The sequence below is a fragment of the Calypte anna genome, chromosome 2 (assembly GCF_003957555.1).
Source record: "Calypte anna isolate BGI_N300 chromosome 2, bCalAnn1_v1.p, whole genome shotgun sequence".
Lineage (NCBI taxonomy): Eukaryota > Metazoa > Chordata > Aves > Apodiformes > Trochilidae > Calypte > Calypte anna.
In genome coordinates this window covers 122,339,979-122,356,046 of record NC_044245.1, presented here as the reverse complement: position 1 = coordinate 122,356,046, position 16,068 = coordinate 122,339,979, and the positions used below count along the sequence as shown (strand labels likewise).

Below are 16,068 nucleotides of genomic sequence, written 5' to 3'. Positions count from 1 at the left end.
GTCTTAACAAATCCCAGGAAACATCCGTTTTATGCGTTGTCTTTTAATTTTTTTTTTTCCCCTCGTCACACTCCTCTGAAGTGTTGTACCTTAGCTTTACCATCATCAGTTGTGAAGCTGTTGTGTTTTGAAATGCAAATATTTACCATAGAAGGTGGCAGAATTCACCTTTTCCAACTACTCAGGTAGCAGCCTCACATGAACTGTTCTCTCCTTTGATAGCTCTGCCAGACTCTTCACTGCAACAGCACTGACTTGCATTTGGGGCAGATGAAAGGCTTCAATTTCATGTTTTTAAGGAAGTGTGCACTGTTTCCACTGTGTTGATTCCCACATTCATCACAGGGTTCACTGGGACAAGTGTTGGCAGAAGCCTTGCTCACTGAAGTAGCCTGTGCGAGCAACTTGTTCAGAGCAGACGCCTCCATCTTCCTTTGCAGCCTGGAACATAACCAAGTTACTACCCAGGATTAACCAAGAGCCACAGGAAGTTAATGTAAGATAGAACTGACAGAAAACAGAAAAAAAAAAGCAAGTCCAGCATCTTATTCTTAAGATGTTTAGTTTTCCAAAAGGATTTTGGTTTGATACTCCAAAGAAAGTTGAAAACCAGCTCAGTTTTGCTCCATGCTTGCCAACAGTTGTCAGTCAGCTGAGACTGCACAGGCTGAAGGTGAAAATGAACAAGGTGGAAATGCCTCCAACCAAACTTCCCTGTTAGGTTTTCTCTGTTCTGTAACTAGAAAGTTTCCAGTTATCTTTTGCTTTTGCTCAAAGTGGTCAAGCTTTGGTAGCTTCAGCTCATTATTCTTTGAGTAGAGAAAAAAATGGGTATGATGAAGCCGAAAAAGGCCAAGCAAAACTGTTTAGAGACAGAGTTTGAGTCTTTAAACAGCAAAGGTATTTATTTTCGGATCCGGGGAAAACCCCAGCTAACGCTGGACAAGGAGTTCCAAGGGTTAAGGGAAAGGGTTAGGATATTTATACAGTAAAAGGGTAGGTTACATCATCCTGACATACATATTCATAACAGGTGGAGTCTGGGCGGAGTTGTCTTTTTGGGGATGTGTTCGGGGGTCTTTGGGGGTCTTCAGATGAAGTAACAAAGTCTTCCTCAGGGTTGAACTTTTTACCTTTCTTGCTCTTGATGACTTCATCCCCTTGTTATAGAGGATAATTGGACCCTTGCAATAAAACTTCCCCTTATCTGCTAGTTCTGGCAGCCTCATCCTGCCTTTTGTGCTGGTGTTTACACTCCCCCAGTGCCCAGCTGTCTCAGTGGTGCCAGGACTTACACTTCTAATTATCTCCAAGACAGAAGTTAATCCTGTTAGGGTCTTGACATGTCTCATCTGCTTTTGGTCACTTCTTTCTTAGTTTATCCCTGAATTCTACTGGTTATGAACACAAATTCATTAACATATTACAAGTTCTAATTCTACATAAAGTAAATTCACACAAACAGTTTGGCCTGATCCACTCTCTTCTTCATTCCCCCCTTTCCTTAGAACTTACGAAATCCTTCGTCAAGTTCCAAGGGAAGGTTCTCATGCCTTTGAACCATTGTCCACAGTACTCGGATGTTCAGGAATGTTCTTGGCATTGTTCAGGGGTCCTCTTGACTCGGGAGTAGTGGATCCAGGTGGGTCGCTCCTTAATTCGGACTGCAGTGAAGGTGGTGAGCAACACTCGAAAGGGTCCTCCCCATTTCTCTTGCAGAGGTATCCCTAAAAGATTCTGAACATATACCCAATCACCAGGATTAAAAGGATGCAGTTTACAATCAGGTTGCTTAGGTTGGTGATCCACCACCACTGTGGCATTTTTATCAAAGTGTTTCCCCACAGCTATAACATAATCATACACATATTGATTACCTATTTGATCTACAGCCTCACTATGTACAGTCTGCATGGCATAAGGTCTCCCATATAAAATTTCAAACGGGCTCAATTTTTCTTTTGAGCGGGGCTTCACCCTTAGTCTGATTAGAGCAATAGGTAAGGCTTGGTACCAGTGCAAATTAGTTTCTTGGCATATTTTTGCAATTTGTTGTTTTATAAGATGATTCATCTTTTCCACTTGCCCACTAGCTTGTAGTCTATAGGGCGTATGCAATTGCCATTTGATTTGCAGTGCCTTACTTATTGCTCGCACAATCTTAGCACAAAAGTGCGAGCCCCTGTCCGAGGAGATGCTCCTAGGCACCCCAAACCTCGGAATAATATCATTAAACAAGACTTTAGTTACTTCTCTTTCTTTGTTTGTTCTGCATGGGAACGCTTCAGGCCACCCAGAAAATGTATCAGTCAAAACCAAGAGGTACTTATACCCCCCTTTCCTTGGAAGTTCAGAGAAATCAATCTGCCACACTTCCCCTGGGAATTTTCCTCTACCAATTACTCCCTGGTGTACTTTTGTTCCCGTGTTTGGATTATTTTTCAAACAGCGTTCACATTGGGATGTGACCTGTTTCACTGCTGTAAACAGCTTTGGCCCTGCTATTCTAACTTTTAAATGCTGATAAAGGGGATCCAATCCCCAATGGGCCTTGTCATGTTCTGTCTTTACAAATTGCCATACTAATTTCTCTGGCAGCAATAGTTGTCCTGTTTCTAGCTGACCCCATCCACTATCTAACATTTTACCTTTGTTTCTTTGTATCCACTTATGGTCTGATTCCTGGTACTCTGGTTGAAAATTAGTGTCCAATTCTTCTGGTACCAGGGCCAATACTAAATCATTGGCTCTTGCAGCAGCTAATTTAGCTTCTGCATCTGCTGCTCTATTACCTATTTCTGGAACAGTGTTACCTTTCAGGTGCCCCTTGCAATGCATTATGGCCACTTGGGTTGGGAGCTGAACAGCCTCCAGCAACTGTAGGATTTCTGTTGCATATTTTATGGGTCTTCCCTGGGCAGTCAGCAGTCCTCTCTCCTTCCAGATCGCTCCATGGGCATGTACGATGGAGAAAGCATACTTAGAGTCCGTCCATATATTAATTCTTTTCCCTTTTGCCAGCTCGAGAGCTCGGGTAAGAGCTATTAGTTCGGCCTTCTGTGCTGAAGTTCCCACAGGCAAGGGATTTGATTCGATTACCTGCTCTGTTGTAGTTACTGCGTAGCCAGCCATCCTTACTCCCTGCTTTATGAAGCTACTGCCATCCGAGAACCAGTCATCTGCTCCTTCGAGTGGCTCCTCCTTGAGATCAGGACGACTGGAATACACAGCCTCGATGGTTTCTAGACAATCATGCTCAATTAGCTCTGCTGACACTCTTCCTTCTAGGAATGATGCTGGGTTGACAACATTAGTGACTTGAATGGTTATGTCATCTGATTCAACTAAAATTGCCTGGTACTTCAGGAACCGAGAAGGTGACAGCCAATGGCCACCTTTCTGTTCCAGCACCACTGATACAGTGTGGGACACCAATACAGTCATTTTCTGGCCCATAGTAAATTTTCTGGCCTCTTCTATGTTTATGATTACTGCAGCCACTGCCTTCAAGCATGTGGGCCATCCTTTACTTACTTCGTCTAGTTGCTTAGAGAAGTAAGCCACAGCCCTTTTGTATGGTCCCAATTGTTGAGCTAGGACTCCCAGGGCCATTCCCTGGCGCTCATGTGAGAACAGCCAAAATGGTTTTGTTACATTGGGTAGGCCTAATGCCGGGGCTTTCATTAGTTCTTGTTTCAGTCTTTTAAAGGCTGTTTCTGCCTCAGGAGTCCAGACTAGAATATTTTTAGACTCTTTCAGCAAACCATAGAGGGGTTTAGCAAGTATGCCGTACTGGTATATCCACTGGCGACACCAACCTGTCATTCCCAGGAAGGCTCGCAGGTCTCTCACCGTTTCAGGCCTGGGCATCTGGCAGATGGCTTCTTTCCTCGCTGTTCCTAGGGATCGCTGTCCTCCAGAGATCTCGTATCCAAGGTAGAACACCTTTTCTTGCACCAGCTGTGCTTTCTGTTGGGAGACTCGATAACCATTTAAACCCAAGAAATTTAACAACGAGATTGTCCACTCAACACATTGTTCTTCTGTTTCAGTTGCTATCAGTAAATCATCCACATATTGCAGAAGGGTGCCTTCTCCCTGTGGCCGCTCCCACTGCTCCAGTTCTTTGGCCAATTGATTTCCAAATATTGTAGGGCTATTTTTATAACCTTGAGGTAACACCGTCCAGGTTAGTTGTGTTTTCCTCCCTTTACCAACAGATTCCCATTCAAAGGCAAAAATCTTTTGGCTGTCTGGGGCTAAGGTAAGGCAGAAAAATGCATCTTTCAAATCTAACACTGTAAACCAGATCAGATTATCTTTGAGTTTGGTCAAAAGTGTATAAGGATTGGCTACCACTGGATGTAGAGTCTTTGTAATATCATTTACAGCCCTTAAATCCTGTACCAGTCTGTAAGTCCCATTTGGTTTCTTGACTGGTAATATTGGTGTATTGAAATCTGATTCACATTCTATCAATAGCCCCAATTCTAAAAACCTTTCTATCAATGGCTCTATTCCCTTCCTGTCTTCTAGCCTCAGGGGGTATTGCTTTCTATTTACTGGTTTAGCCCCTGGTATTAATTCGATAACGACGGGAGCAGCCTGTTTTGATTTTCCAGGTACATCAGTTGCCCACACGGACGGATATGTTCCGTTTGTGATTCGGGTGATGTTATGATTATCAGATTCCGGTTTAACACAACTGATAGTCAGACTTAGGGCAGTTATGAATTGTTCTTCATTTACCTGGAGTTCAAGTTTGTTTTTATCAAATTTTATTACAGCTCCTAAATTCTCTAATAGGTCTCTCCCTAGCAGAAGTTTTGGAGAATTAGGTAAGTATAAGAATTGATGAATCCCCATCTGTTTCCCAATTTTGTATTTAAGAGGTTTCAGGAAGAAAGCCTTTTCTGCTTGGCCTGTCGCCCCCACAACATGTACAAATTCATCAGATTTTGGTATTAATTCCTGATTTAAGACTGAATAGGTAGCTCCAGTGTCAATTAAAAAATCCAGTTCCTCTTTATCTTCCCCTAGCTCTATTTTAACCAGTGGGTCTGCTAGGGAATGACTCACCGGTCCTCTTCAGTTATCAGTGTCATGAGCAACTGGAACAGATGCCCCTCCAAGTTCTCTTTTTAGTTTAGGGCATTCTCGTTGCCAGTGTCCCATTTGGTGGCAATAAAAGCATTTATTCGGGTCCACCTTATTTTGCTGAAACCTTCCTCTTCCTCTCATAGAATAACCACGCCCTCTACCTCTAGCACTTGGAGGCTTTGGGCATGCGTTTACTGCTGCTATAATTCTGGCAAGTTTCTTACCCTCTTTCTTGTCTCTTTCTTGTTCCCTGTTGTTATACACATTCCAAGCCTCATTCATTAACATTTTCAGATCTCTATTTGCAGGATATTCAAGTTTTTGCATTTCTTTCTGATATCTGCACAACACTGCCCCATTACCAATCCCAGCAGTTGTTGTTTACCTACATCTTAGGTAAGGGTCTAAGGGGGTATATTGTCTCATTGCCGCTCTAAGCCTTTCTAAAAAGTCTGTTGGTGTTTCATTCTGTCCTTGTCTCACTTCAAACAGGGCTGCCCAGTTTACTGCTTTCGGTATTGCTCTTCGCAAGCCCTGTGCAACTAACCTTCTGTATTGCAGCAATAAATCATATTGGCGTGGGTTGTTTGGATCCCAGTTTGGATTACTGGTCGGAAATACGACATCCACAGGCTCCTGTAGCAGTTCAGCCCGTTCCCTTCCAGTTTTTAAAACAAGTTCCTTTTCTGTCTCTGATAATTCAGATAGCATTAGATCAATATCTCCCCAGTCAACGTCTAAATTCTTTGCAGTTAATTCAAACCTCCTAGCTACTCCTTCTGGGTCTCTCCTTAAATTTTTCACATCCTCTCTCCAATTATTAAGGTCACTTGTGGTAAATGGCACTTTTATCCGTGCTTGTTCTCCTAATTTGGGCATTACTTGCCGAAGAGGGGCTATTGTATAGCCCTCTGGGATTTCTTTTTCTCCCTCTCTTTCACCGTCTCTGGTCTGAGCTTTTGCTCTTTCTGCTTCAGCTTTTTCTGCCTTCAATCTCGCTTTCTCTGCTTCTATTTTTGCCCTATTTGCTTCAGTTTTAGCCTCTATCCTAGCTTTCTCTGCTTCTAGTCATGCTGCTTCTAGCCTTGCTCTCTCTGCCTCAGCTTTGGCTTCTACCTTAGCTATCTTTGCTTCTAATCTCGCTTCCTCTAATTCCAATTTTGCTCTTTCTTCTATCTTTGCCATTTCTGCCTCCCTTTCCTTTTCCTTTCACTCGGTCGCCCTTGTGTAATATGAATGGCTAGTTCCTTCTCCGGGATCATCTCTCAGGTTTTCGGTGCCTGCTCTATTCTCTTTCTTCACCTTTTTCCCTGTCTCCTTCGGGGCTTTCTCCTCGTCTTTGTCTTTCCCTGCCAATTTTTGCGGAACACATTCCAATTCCTCTCTCTCCTCACTTTCCAACTCCTTTCTTTTCTCACTTTCCAATTCTGCAAAGCTACTGCTGCTTTCTTGTTGTGACTTTGGCAGCGGTACTCCACATCCTAGCACAAGAGGCTGATATTCTTGGAGGCTAATGGTACTTTCTGCATCACTGCTTTTTCTTTCGACTTAAGGCATCGTTTCCCTGCACTACAAGCATCACCACAGCATTCCTTAACTTCACTGTTCTTCTGATCCCGTTACAGGGCTAAAACCAAGGGATCTTGGGGTGATACATTTGCTCCACAATCCTTTTGCCATTCTGGCTTATCCCTTAAAATGAAAAACATGTCTGCATATATCACTTCATCCCACTTTCCTCTTCTATGGAGAAACAACATAAGTTGTTGAATGATATTTTAATTTAAACTTCCCTCCTGTGGCCACCTTTCCCCCTCATTTAGTTTATACAACGGCCACCAATCCTGACAATATTTCACAAGTGTCTTTTTCCTTATATTTCCCCCCAGGATTCCACCAAGTTCTTTCCAATGTTTTAAAATGCATCTCAAGGGGGTTTTAGCATCAATTTCCTTACTCTGTTCAGTCCCCATTATGCCTAATCACGAGGTTACAACTATTAGAACCCTTTCTGGATTACCAAATTCTATTCAAATTTCAGCAACTTACAATTTCAAAACCTTACTCAACTTATTCTAGCATTCAAGCGCACTTCTTATTTTTGTTTCCACAATCCACATTCACACCAGTCGCTTCGTCCGTCTCTGGCCGGCCCCCTCGCGGGTGACACGGAACCGCAAATCGGGACTCCGCACTCGCTTCGCAATTAAATTGCGTCTCAGTCACTCACTTTCACGCACACACACACACTTTCAGTCGGAACTCTGCACGGGTAAACTTTTACACCAAAACCTCATATGTTGCTTTACCACCTACGATCACAAAATGCCGCTATAAACCTCGAATACCTGCCGGTGTTGCGGCTGCCCCCGCGACCCCCCCCCCAAAGATAAAGCTATAAAACTTTTCTTTGATGGGGACGCGTAATTACCCAACACACTTAATTCTCTTAAAGAGAGAATTAACACCAAACACTCAAAACACCTATATTACTCGCAAGTAATACAACATGATCATCAATCACCATATAACCATATGAACCACAGCTTTACCAAAAACCCTTTACCAACACAATACAACACCAAGTGTATTTTCCCACTGCTGTGATCTTCAGTTCTCCTGGGGAATTGCACCCCGGAGAGGGACGAACTCAGCGCTAGACAGGACTCCAATCCGTCAGCCTGGGGGCGTCCCCCGCGTCCCTGTGAATCCTAAGAGCTCAAACCTCCTGGGGGACTCTAACCCCCTGGGGGACTCTAACCCCCTGGGGGACTCTAACCCCCTCTTTCCTAGAGGCCTCGAAACCCAAACAAACAAATATATATAAATACCTTTTCAGTATGAGGTAGGTCTGGTGTCCATCCGCGCGTGGAGCCAAGGGAGTAGGGGAGGCTTATCCGACAGAATTCGTCGGGGGGCCCCAAAAGCGTCCCCGGGCCCCCCTGGATCACGGCACGACGGAGTCCAGTCCTGCCGCGGTCGCCAAAATGAAGCCGAAAAAGGCCAAGCAAAACTGTTTAGAGACAGAGTTTGAGTCTTTAAACAGCAAAGGTATTTATTTTCGGATCCGGGGAAAACCCCAGCTAACGCTGGACAAGGAGTTCCAAGGGTTAAGGGAAAGGGTTAGGATATTTATACAGTAAAAGGGTAGGTTACATCATCCTGACATACATATTCATAACAGGTGGAGTCTGGGCGGAGTTGTCTTTTTGGGGATGTGTTCGGGGGTCTTTGGGGGTCTTCAGATGAAGTAACAAAGTCTTCCTCAGGGTTGAACTTTTTACCTTTCTTGCTCTTGATGACTTCATCCCCTTGTTATAGAGGATAATTGGACCCTTGCAATAAAACTTCCCCTTATCTGCTAGTTCTGGCAGCCTCATCCTGCCTTTTGTGCTGGTGTTTACACTCCCCCAGTGCCCAGCTGTCTCAGTGGTGCCAGGACTTACACTTCTAATTATCTCCAAGACAGAAGTTAATCCTGTTAGGGTCTTGACATGTCTCATCTGCTTTTGGTCACTTCTTTCTTAGTTTATCCCTGAATTCTACTGGTTATGAACACAAATTCATTAACATATTACAAGTTCTAATTCTACATAAAGTAAATTCACACAAACAGTTTGGCCTGATCCACTCTCTTCTTCAATGGCTTCAACTTTCAAAGGAAGAATAAGTCTCAGTTTTATTGCTGGACTTTGATGAGCAGTTCTCCAGGTGCATTATAGAAGATTTCAAAAGCAGAAGTATTTTAACAATTCTTGCTTATTTGGCATGGTCACCTTGACACAAGTCTGTTTTTAATACATTTTGAACAGTGGCATCTTCTTCTGACTTAAAAGGAAAAAAGAGCAAAAATGAGCATAAAACAATAAAACCCAGCCCTGCAGTCAGAATGTTTCAGTACAATAGTTGTGGGGTTTCTTTTAATTATATGTAGTAAAAAAATAGCAGATGATCCGTACCCTTTGGAAGAGGGGGTAGAACAAGACAAGTTCCCTTGCCTGAGGCCCAGATTTGGAAATACAAACCATAGTGAGCTGGCATTATACTTTTTTGATAATAGCAATGTCACCAGCGATCTAATGACAACTTGTCCTCCCCTTTAATGATACGCTGTCCTGCAGATAATTGTGTGCATCATAGCAGATGGCCCAATAAAATGTTTTGGTGGAAGACACAAGGAATTTCCTATATAATATACTGCTTTTCTGTAGAGCCCACGTTCCCTTGGTGCAGTCTTGGTGGTGTCTGCTCTTCAGTGGGCAGGATTCAATCAACAGAGGTTGGCTCTGTGGTGTCACAGAGTATGTCCCAGAAGTTGTAGTGCTGATGTTACAGCAGTGTTGGACTTCCCTTGCAGCAGCTTGGTTTTTATGGGACTGCTGCTTCTGTCTGCAGAGAAGAGAGCAGCCTCAGGAGGTGCAAGATCATGGCTTGACAGAACTTACCTTCTTCTTCCTTTTCCTTCACAGAAAATACCAGAGAGGAACCCGTGTACGCCTGAAACTGCTGGACCTTGAACTCACATCCAGGTTCTTGGGTGCAACAACTGATACAACATTGCTGGATGCTGATGCAGTGCTTCTAGGCCTGGTGGACAAGCAAACAAAGCAAAAGGAGTGAATTTCATGTAAATAAACGCACTTTGTGCTCTATAGCAAATTACACAAATGAAATATTTCCTCAGGAAATAAATGAAAAGTTTCTGTCTGCTTGGTTATGGAAATAATGAGATGAATAAAAGACAATAAGCACATCATACCTGATTTTTTTCTCTATTTTTATTCACCCATCTTCTAGCTCTTTGCCTTTGGGTTTAAATGTGAAAAGTGGCCATCTGTAGGTAATATTGAGTATTTGCATATGAATTCCAGAGTTCATCTTTCCATCCCAAAGGATGGTTGATCTAAGACATTATACTTCCATAAGGGAAGTCCAAAACCTGCTCTTGTGGTGCTTCTTCCAGGGTTCCTGATACCCCAGGGTGCAGTTCAGAATGCTTATGTTTTAATCTCTGTTGTAATACATCATGCTCTTATCTCGATCTGCACAAAAAACTAGAGATTATTCTTTGCTTTAATATGATCTCTCATTTCCAATGCATGTTAATAAATTTTTTTCTGGTTGATAATATAAATCAAAAGAAACTATTTCAATGTAGCAGGCCAAGTGTAAATCATCGTACATTTAAAGTAAATGTCATGGGTGTTTGAGTGAGCAACCAAAGAATCATGTTGTGGTGTTTCCAGTGTCTTTTTTGAGCATTTATTTTGATTTTTGGTATATATCCAAGTCTGAATTCTGCACTGTCATTGCAGTCTGCATAGTGCCTGGCAGGTGAAATTCGCCAATTATGCCACAGAATTACAAAAGGAAGCCTGTTTAATCTTAAAATACTTTTTAAAATGTTGCAATAAAGTTTTTTTAAGGTGATGTGCCTCGTTTGTTTGCAGTCTCTGTCCAGTGACTATGTGTTTCTCACTTTTTGTACTAATTGAGCAAAATGTGCACAGGCTTAAGCATGAATTACTCAAACTTACAGACACCTCTCTGCTGGAGAGAGTAGCCCATGAGAGCAGTGGTGGAGCCACCAAAGGATGGGATAGCTCCTTCTTCCTCTCCTGACTGGAATTGTGTTGCTGTTTCAGACATGCGAGGGAAGAGGAGATCAAGGAACCCCAAACAAGCAGGGAACCAGGGAGCCAGCTCCAGGCTGCCACAGCTCACACATCCTTTTACTTGCCAGCATCTGAGGGGTACTTGGGTGAGATGGCATCAGAGAACAGAAACTGTGAGCAGTTCTCTTGGATTGCAGCTGTCTGGTGGCTCAGATTGCCACCCCGATTCTCCAAATATGGTCCAACAAAATTAATTTTGAACAGGATATAAAAGCTTTCACCTTTTTTGAGGTCTTTTCCAAAACCATTGCCATTTCTTTCTCTTTTAGAGGTTGTCTTTTATTCCTTTGTTTGAGAGCTTATAGAAAGAAATGTGAAAGGAAAGCTGAAGTACCTTTTTCCCTGGAGCCACAGCCCTGTGACATAATGGATTGGTTCTTTCTTACTCCTCTGTTAAAATTTAACAAAAAAAAGTAAAAGAAAACTTTCCTACCTATGTTCTTTTGTAATACTGAGAGAAGAGGTATAGTGCAGGCATCAGCTGCTACAAGTAGTCTTCGAAATACATCTTGTGCATGATATGTCAGGGAGAGTATTTTTTTTTATATGGTATTTATTTGCCCAAAATACTGGGAGGAATCACATGGAAAAGGCATAATCTTCCTGAAGGGAATGGGCATGTTTTAGCAGATCCTTTCATAGTTTTGCAAACTGAAGTTTTCTTTCTGAAATTATTGAGGATCTAAGCAAGAGGGATAAAATAAGCAATGTGAGCTTATTTTGTTGCTTTAGTTTTTTCATTCATCTCAGTGATCTTAATTAGGGGAGTTTGAACAGGAATTTGATTGGGTGTTAGCTTCCTGGTCAAGAGTTAACCTAGCATTGGAGTAGGAAAAGGTGCCCATTTTAAGAAGCCAGAATGGATTTAAAATAGCACAGAATTCCTGACTGTTGAATGTAACTCATCCTATACACTTGATAAACCTTAAATAAAAGTGATTTGGGACAAAATAGCTGCAGTAATGTTTTGGGGGCAGGCTAGAAGTTATTTCATAGTAGAGTACCAAATACTGATTTTTTTCAAATCTTCCCCTAGATAACCTTAAGAGAAGTGGCTTTTAGAGACTGTTGTGTTTGCTGTTTCAAATCCAGCTTAGTGTTTTGTTTGGAAACCCACAGGTTCACACCAACTAATACAGTCTTACAAATTGTGTGGTTGAACCTTCAGTGGCTTTAGGCTGCTGCTGCTGTTCTGGCCTTAGGAGAACCAGTTGTTCCAACCAGTTGTAACCAACAATCTCATCTTTGGAGACCTTCAAAGCAGTTATTTGTTGAACCTCTACACTGTTAAGACAAGGGCTGTTCCATGCCTCTCTTAGGGGTAGCATAAGACCATTTGTGTGGGGGGTTGGTTGTTCCTGGGAATATAAAGGAGGGGTAAAGCCACCACACCAGTTCTTGCAGCATTGTACCTGGCCCACACCACCACCTGTAATGCTCTTCATCTCTTACATGTACTACATATGTTACTAATATTAACCAAATGAATACTAATTATTCTGCTGGGTGGCTTACTAGCAAGTACCTGTGGGCAGGTAAAAATTGTTTCTTCTTTACAAACAAGAAGAATTTCCACACATTCTCCTTGAAGGATACTTTCTAGGCCAGAAACTGAAATGCCCATGAACTTCACCCTACCCCATCTCCACTTCTTACTCCACTCAAATACCATACCTGAATGTCTGTAGTGCTTGCTACTTTTACAGAGGGGCTGATAAGCAAACCAAAGTTTCCTAAAAACTGAATCAGAGCTGATTTGGGTTGTAGCTGGCTTTTGTGTTACTTGGCTCCTGTTTTGAAGGCTTTAAGTTTTCCAAAAATTCTACCTTTTATTTTACAAACAGAATGTTAAGACGACTTCTTACATACTTGGAAAGCAAAATAGCTTTATCATGATGTGGAGTTGGAAGAAAAATGGAAATAGTTCAGTGTTCCTTTGATGACTGATGTGCTATAACAGGACCTGGTAAATCCCCTGGGCTTGTCTGCCCTTTCATATTCCAGGCCTTTAGGTGATGAGAAGGGGAAAAATGGAAATGCTGAAGAAATCAGGCTTGCCTATTAAGAGCAAATTAGCATCTTGCCACCAAAGCTTTGGCACTGAGCTCATTTCTAAAGAAAAGAATACTTAGGATTTTATTTTTCTTCAAGGCACTCTGGAAAGTTTGGGTTCTTCCTCATTTCTTAATCTTTTACATTTGTAGATCAGGCAAATTATTGTTCAAGCTTTTTTTTTTCCTAGTGTCCTCCATTATACTGGAAAATCTTTTCAAGTAATCTGTTTTGGCTAGAAAGCATTTCTGGTAGGTACAAGCATGTACTTCACATGTGTTTCTTAGAATACTGTGCATTTTGGGAAGTGTTTATCACTTATGTAGGGATCTAGACTGCCCAAATGAGGCTGTTACATCGTCATCTGGCCATAACCCAAATGAAATATTATCCCTGGTGTGACTGCATTAGACTAACATCAGTTAAGTGTTCTTGTTTCCTTCTGGGTTGTGTCTTGTTCCAGCAGAGTTAAGCAGTCTGATGGGATGGATGTCTCTCTGCACAGCAGCTATAAGGAGGCCACTGAACACTTGTTAGTGTTGGTGCCCCAGTGCAGCAGGCTGGGTGTCCAGTGCAGCCAAGACTTACACCTCCCAAACTGGTTAATCCATCCGAGGCACCCTCTGGTGTAGCTGCTGTAGTCACTCGACAGCTTTGAGTTAGCTTCTGAAAGTGGAGATCTATTTAAATTAGTTTTTAAATGTTGACACTTAAAGTAGTGGAAAAGGGGGGGGAGTGGTTGGGGGCTTGGGGGATTTGTTGTGGGTTTTTTGGGTTTTTTTTTGGTTGGTTGTTTTTTGTTTTGTTGATTTTTTTTTCCTCTACACTTTAATGAGAAATCAAAGAACTGCTAAAATAATGAGCTCTGTTAGATAGCAGTTCCCCTTTGATTGCCTTTCCTTCACATAACAGCAGCTCAGTTAGATCAGTCTTTCCTTATCAGCTTCAAACCTGCTTTGTGCTTAAGCCAGGATGTGTGGAAACTTAGGTGTTTCCTAAACTTAGGACCATTTCATGGTCTCAGTCCAGTAGGATGGGGAAGACTTAAGGGCTTAATAGTTCTCTTTGCAGGGAAAGGAATTGTCATTTTCTTGTCAAAATTACTAAATCAATACAAATAAAACACTAAAATAACTGAAGTTGAAGGCCACATACTAATGTGCCAATCATCAAAAAATGCAAACAGAGACATCAAAAATGAGTGTTCAGGATACGTCCTGATCTGCCACACAAATGAGCATATGGGCATCAGGTTGAGCATCTTTGAATGGTCATGGTGACCACGAAAGAATTCTGAGGGCTGGAAGAAAGTAAATGTCACTCCTATCTTCAAAAAGGGCCTGAAGGAGGACCTCAGTGGTGTCCAGTGCCAGGACCAGAGGCACTGGGCACACACTGAAACACAGGAGGTTCCCTCTGAACATCAGGAAACACTTTTTCACAGTGAGAGTGACTGAGCACTGGTACTGGTTGCCCAGAGAGGTTGTGGATCCTCCCTCCTTGGAGACATTCAAAAGCCATTTGGACATAGAACTGGTCAGTGAGCAGGTGGTCCTGCTTGAGCAGAGGGGTCAAACCAGATAACTTCCAGAGGTCCTTTCCAACTTCAGCCATCTTGTGATTCTGCAATATATGTTGGCATCTTATTTCAGATGCCACTATGTTTGAACATTGCTTCTTTTTAAGTTTTTGAAAGCTAAGAGCTTCTTCCATGTGTAGATCTGCTCCTGAGCAGATCTACCCTACCTGGGTAGGTATGGCCTTCATTTCAGAATCTAATTGCTTAAGGGCTGCAGGGAATTGAGGTTCCCCAGAAGTGGCAAAGGTGGAAATTGGTACCTTCTCCCTATCCTTGAGGCTGGCTTACTCTTTGTTCAGCATAGCCTGCAGTAGAAAGGAGACTGGCTACTGCTTGTGGCTACTGCCCTCTCCTACTGAATGATAAAGGTATCATTCCTGCTGCTTTATTCCCAGTGCATGTACTGCTCCTGTGCAGGTTGGTAAGGGTGTTCATATGCTCAGAGTTTGGTATCAGCCTCACCAAGCTAAAGGGCAATTCTGGCAGTGTGGCTGCCAGAAGCTTCTTGCAGCTGGCACAGCTGCTCTTCAAAGAAGGTTTTCCAAAGTGCTGGTGGTCCGTGGACCTCCGTGTTTAAATGTCTTATCTCCAGTGTCCCTGCTAACTCCTGCCTCAACCTAGCGCCCTTGAGTGAGGTCCCCTGGCTTGTTGCAAGATAGCATGGATCTAGCTGTTCAATTGTTTCACCCAGAGAAGGGTGTTCAAATAGGCCTAGCATGGTTTTCTCAGGTCATGGAAGTGCTGAGCAGGCACTGGCATGTGATTTCAGTGTCTCTTGAGGGCCAGACTTTGCTGTCTGTGATTACAATCATAGAATCACAGAATTATTTTGGTCAGAAAGAACCTTTAAGATCACAGACTACAGCCATTCACCTAATTCTACCGAAGTGCTGAACCATATTCCCTAAGCACAACATCTCCATGTTTGGAAAGGTCTTCAGGGATGGTGATTCAACCGTATCTGTGGCAGCCTCTTCCAGTGTTTGATAACCCTTTCAGTGAAAAAGTTTCTTCTAATATCTGATCTAAACCTGTCCTTTTTTTTTTTTTTTTTTTTTTTAAGAATCCCCTGGGTTGGAAAGGAACTCCAAGGACCTACTGCCATGGTTACCAGACCATGGCACTGAGTGCCACATCCAGTCTCATCTTAAAAAGCTCCAAGGTTGGAGAATCCACCACTTCCCGGGGCAGCCCATTCCAATGCCTGATCACCCTCTCTGTGAATAATTTCTTCCTAATATCAAACCTAAACCTCCTCTGGTAGAGCTTAAGTCCATGCCCTCTTGTCTTACTGATGGCTGCCTGGGAGAAGAGACCAACACCCCCCCTGGCTACAACCTCCTTTCAGGGAGTTGTAGAGAGTGATGAGGTCTCCCTCAGCCTCCTCTGCTCCAGGCTGAACAGCCCCAGATCCCTCAGCCCTACCTCACAGGACTTGTGCTGGATCCCTTCACACCCTCCTTGCCCTTCTCTGGATCTGCTCCAGCACCTCAATCTCCTTCCTGAACTGAGGGGCCCAGAACTGGACACAGTACTCAAGGTGTGGCCTCACCAGTGCTGAGTACAGGGGCAGAATCCCTTCCCTGGACATGCTAGCCACACTTTTCCTGATACAGACCAGGATGCCATTGGCCTTCTTGGCCACCTGAGCACATTGCTGGC

The 16,068-nt window shown here is 42.9% G+C and overlaps 1 protein-coding gene across 1 annotated transcript in view; it reads left to right on the top strand.

The window, feature by feature from the left end:
• The window catches only part of MRPS28 (mitochondrial ribosomal protein S28), an 87,438-nt gene extending 77,577 nt beyond the window's left edge, over positions 1–9,861 (top strand). The window contains exon 3 of the mRNA XM_030445267.1: positions 9,570–9,861. Within this exon, the coding sequence (XP_030301127.1) occupies positions 9,570–9,720 (151 nt within the window). The 3' untranslated portion in view covers positions 9,721–9,861. The remainder of the gene's footprint in view (positions 1–9,569) is intronic.
• Positions 9,862–16,068: the final 6,207 nt, after the last annotated feature.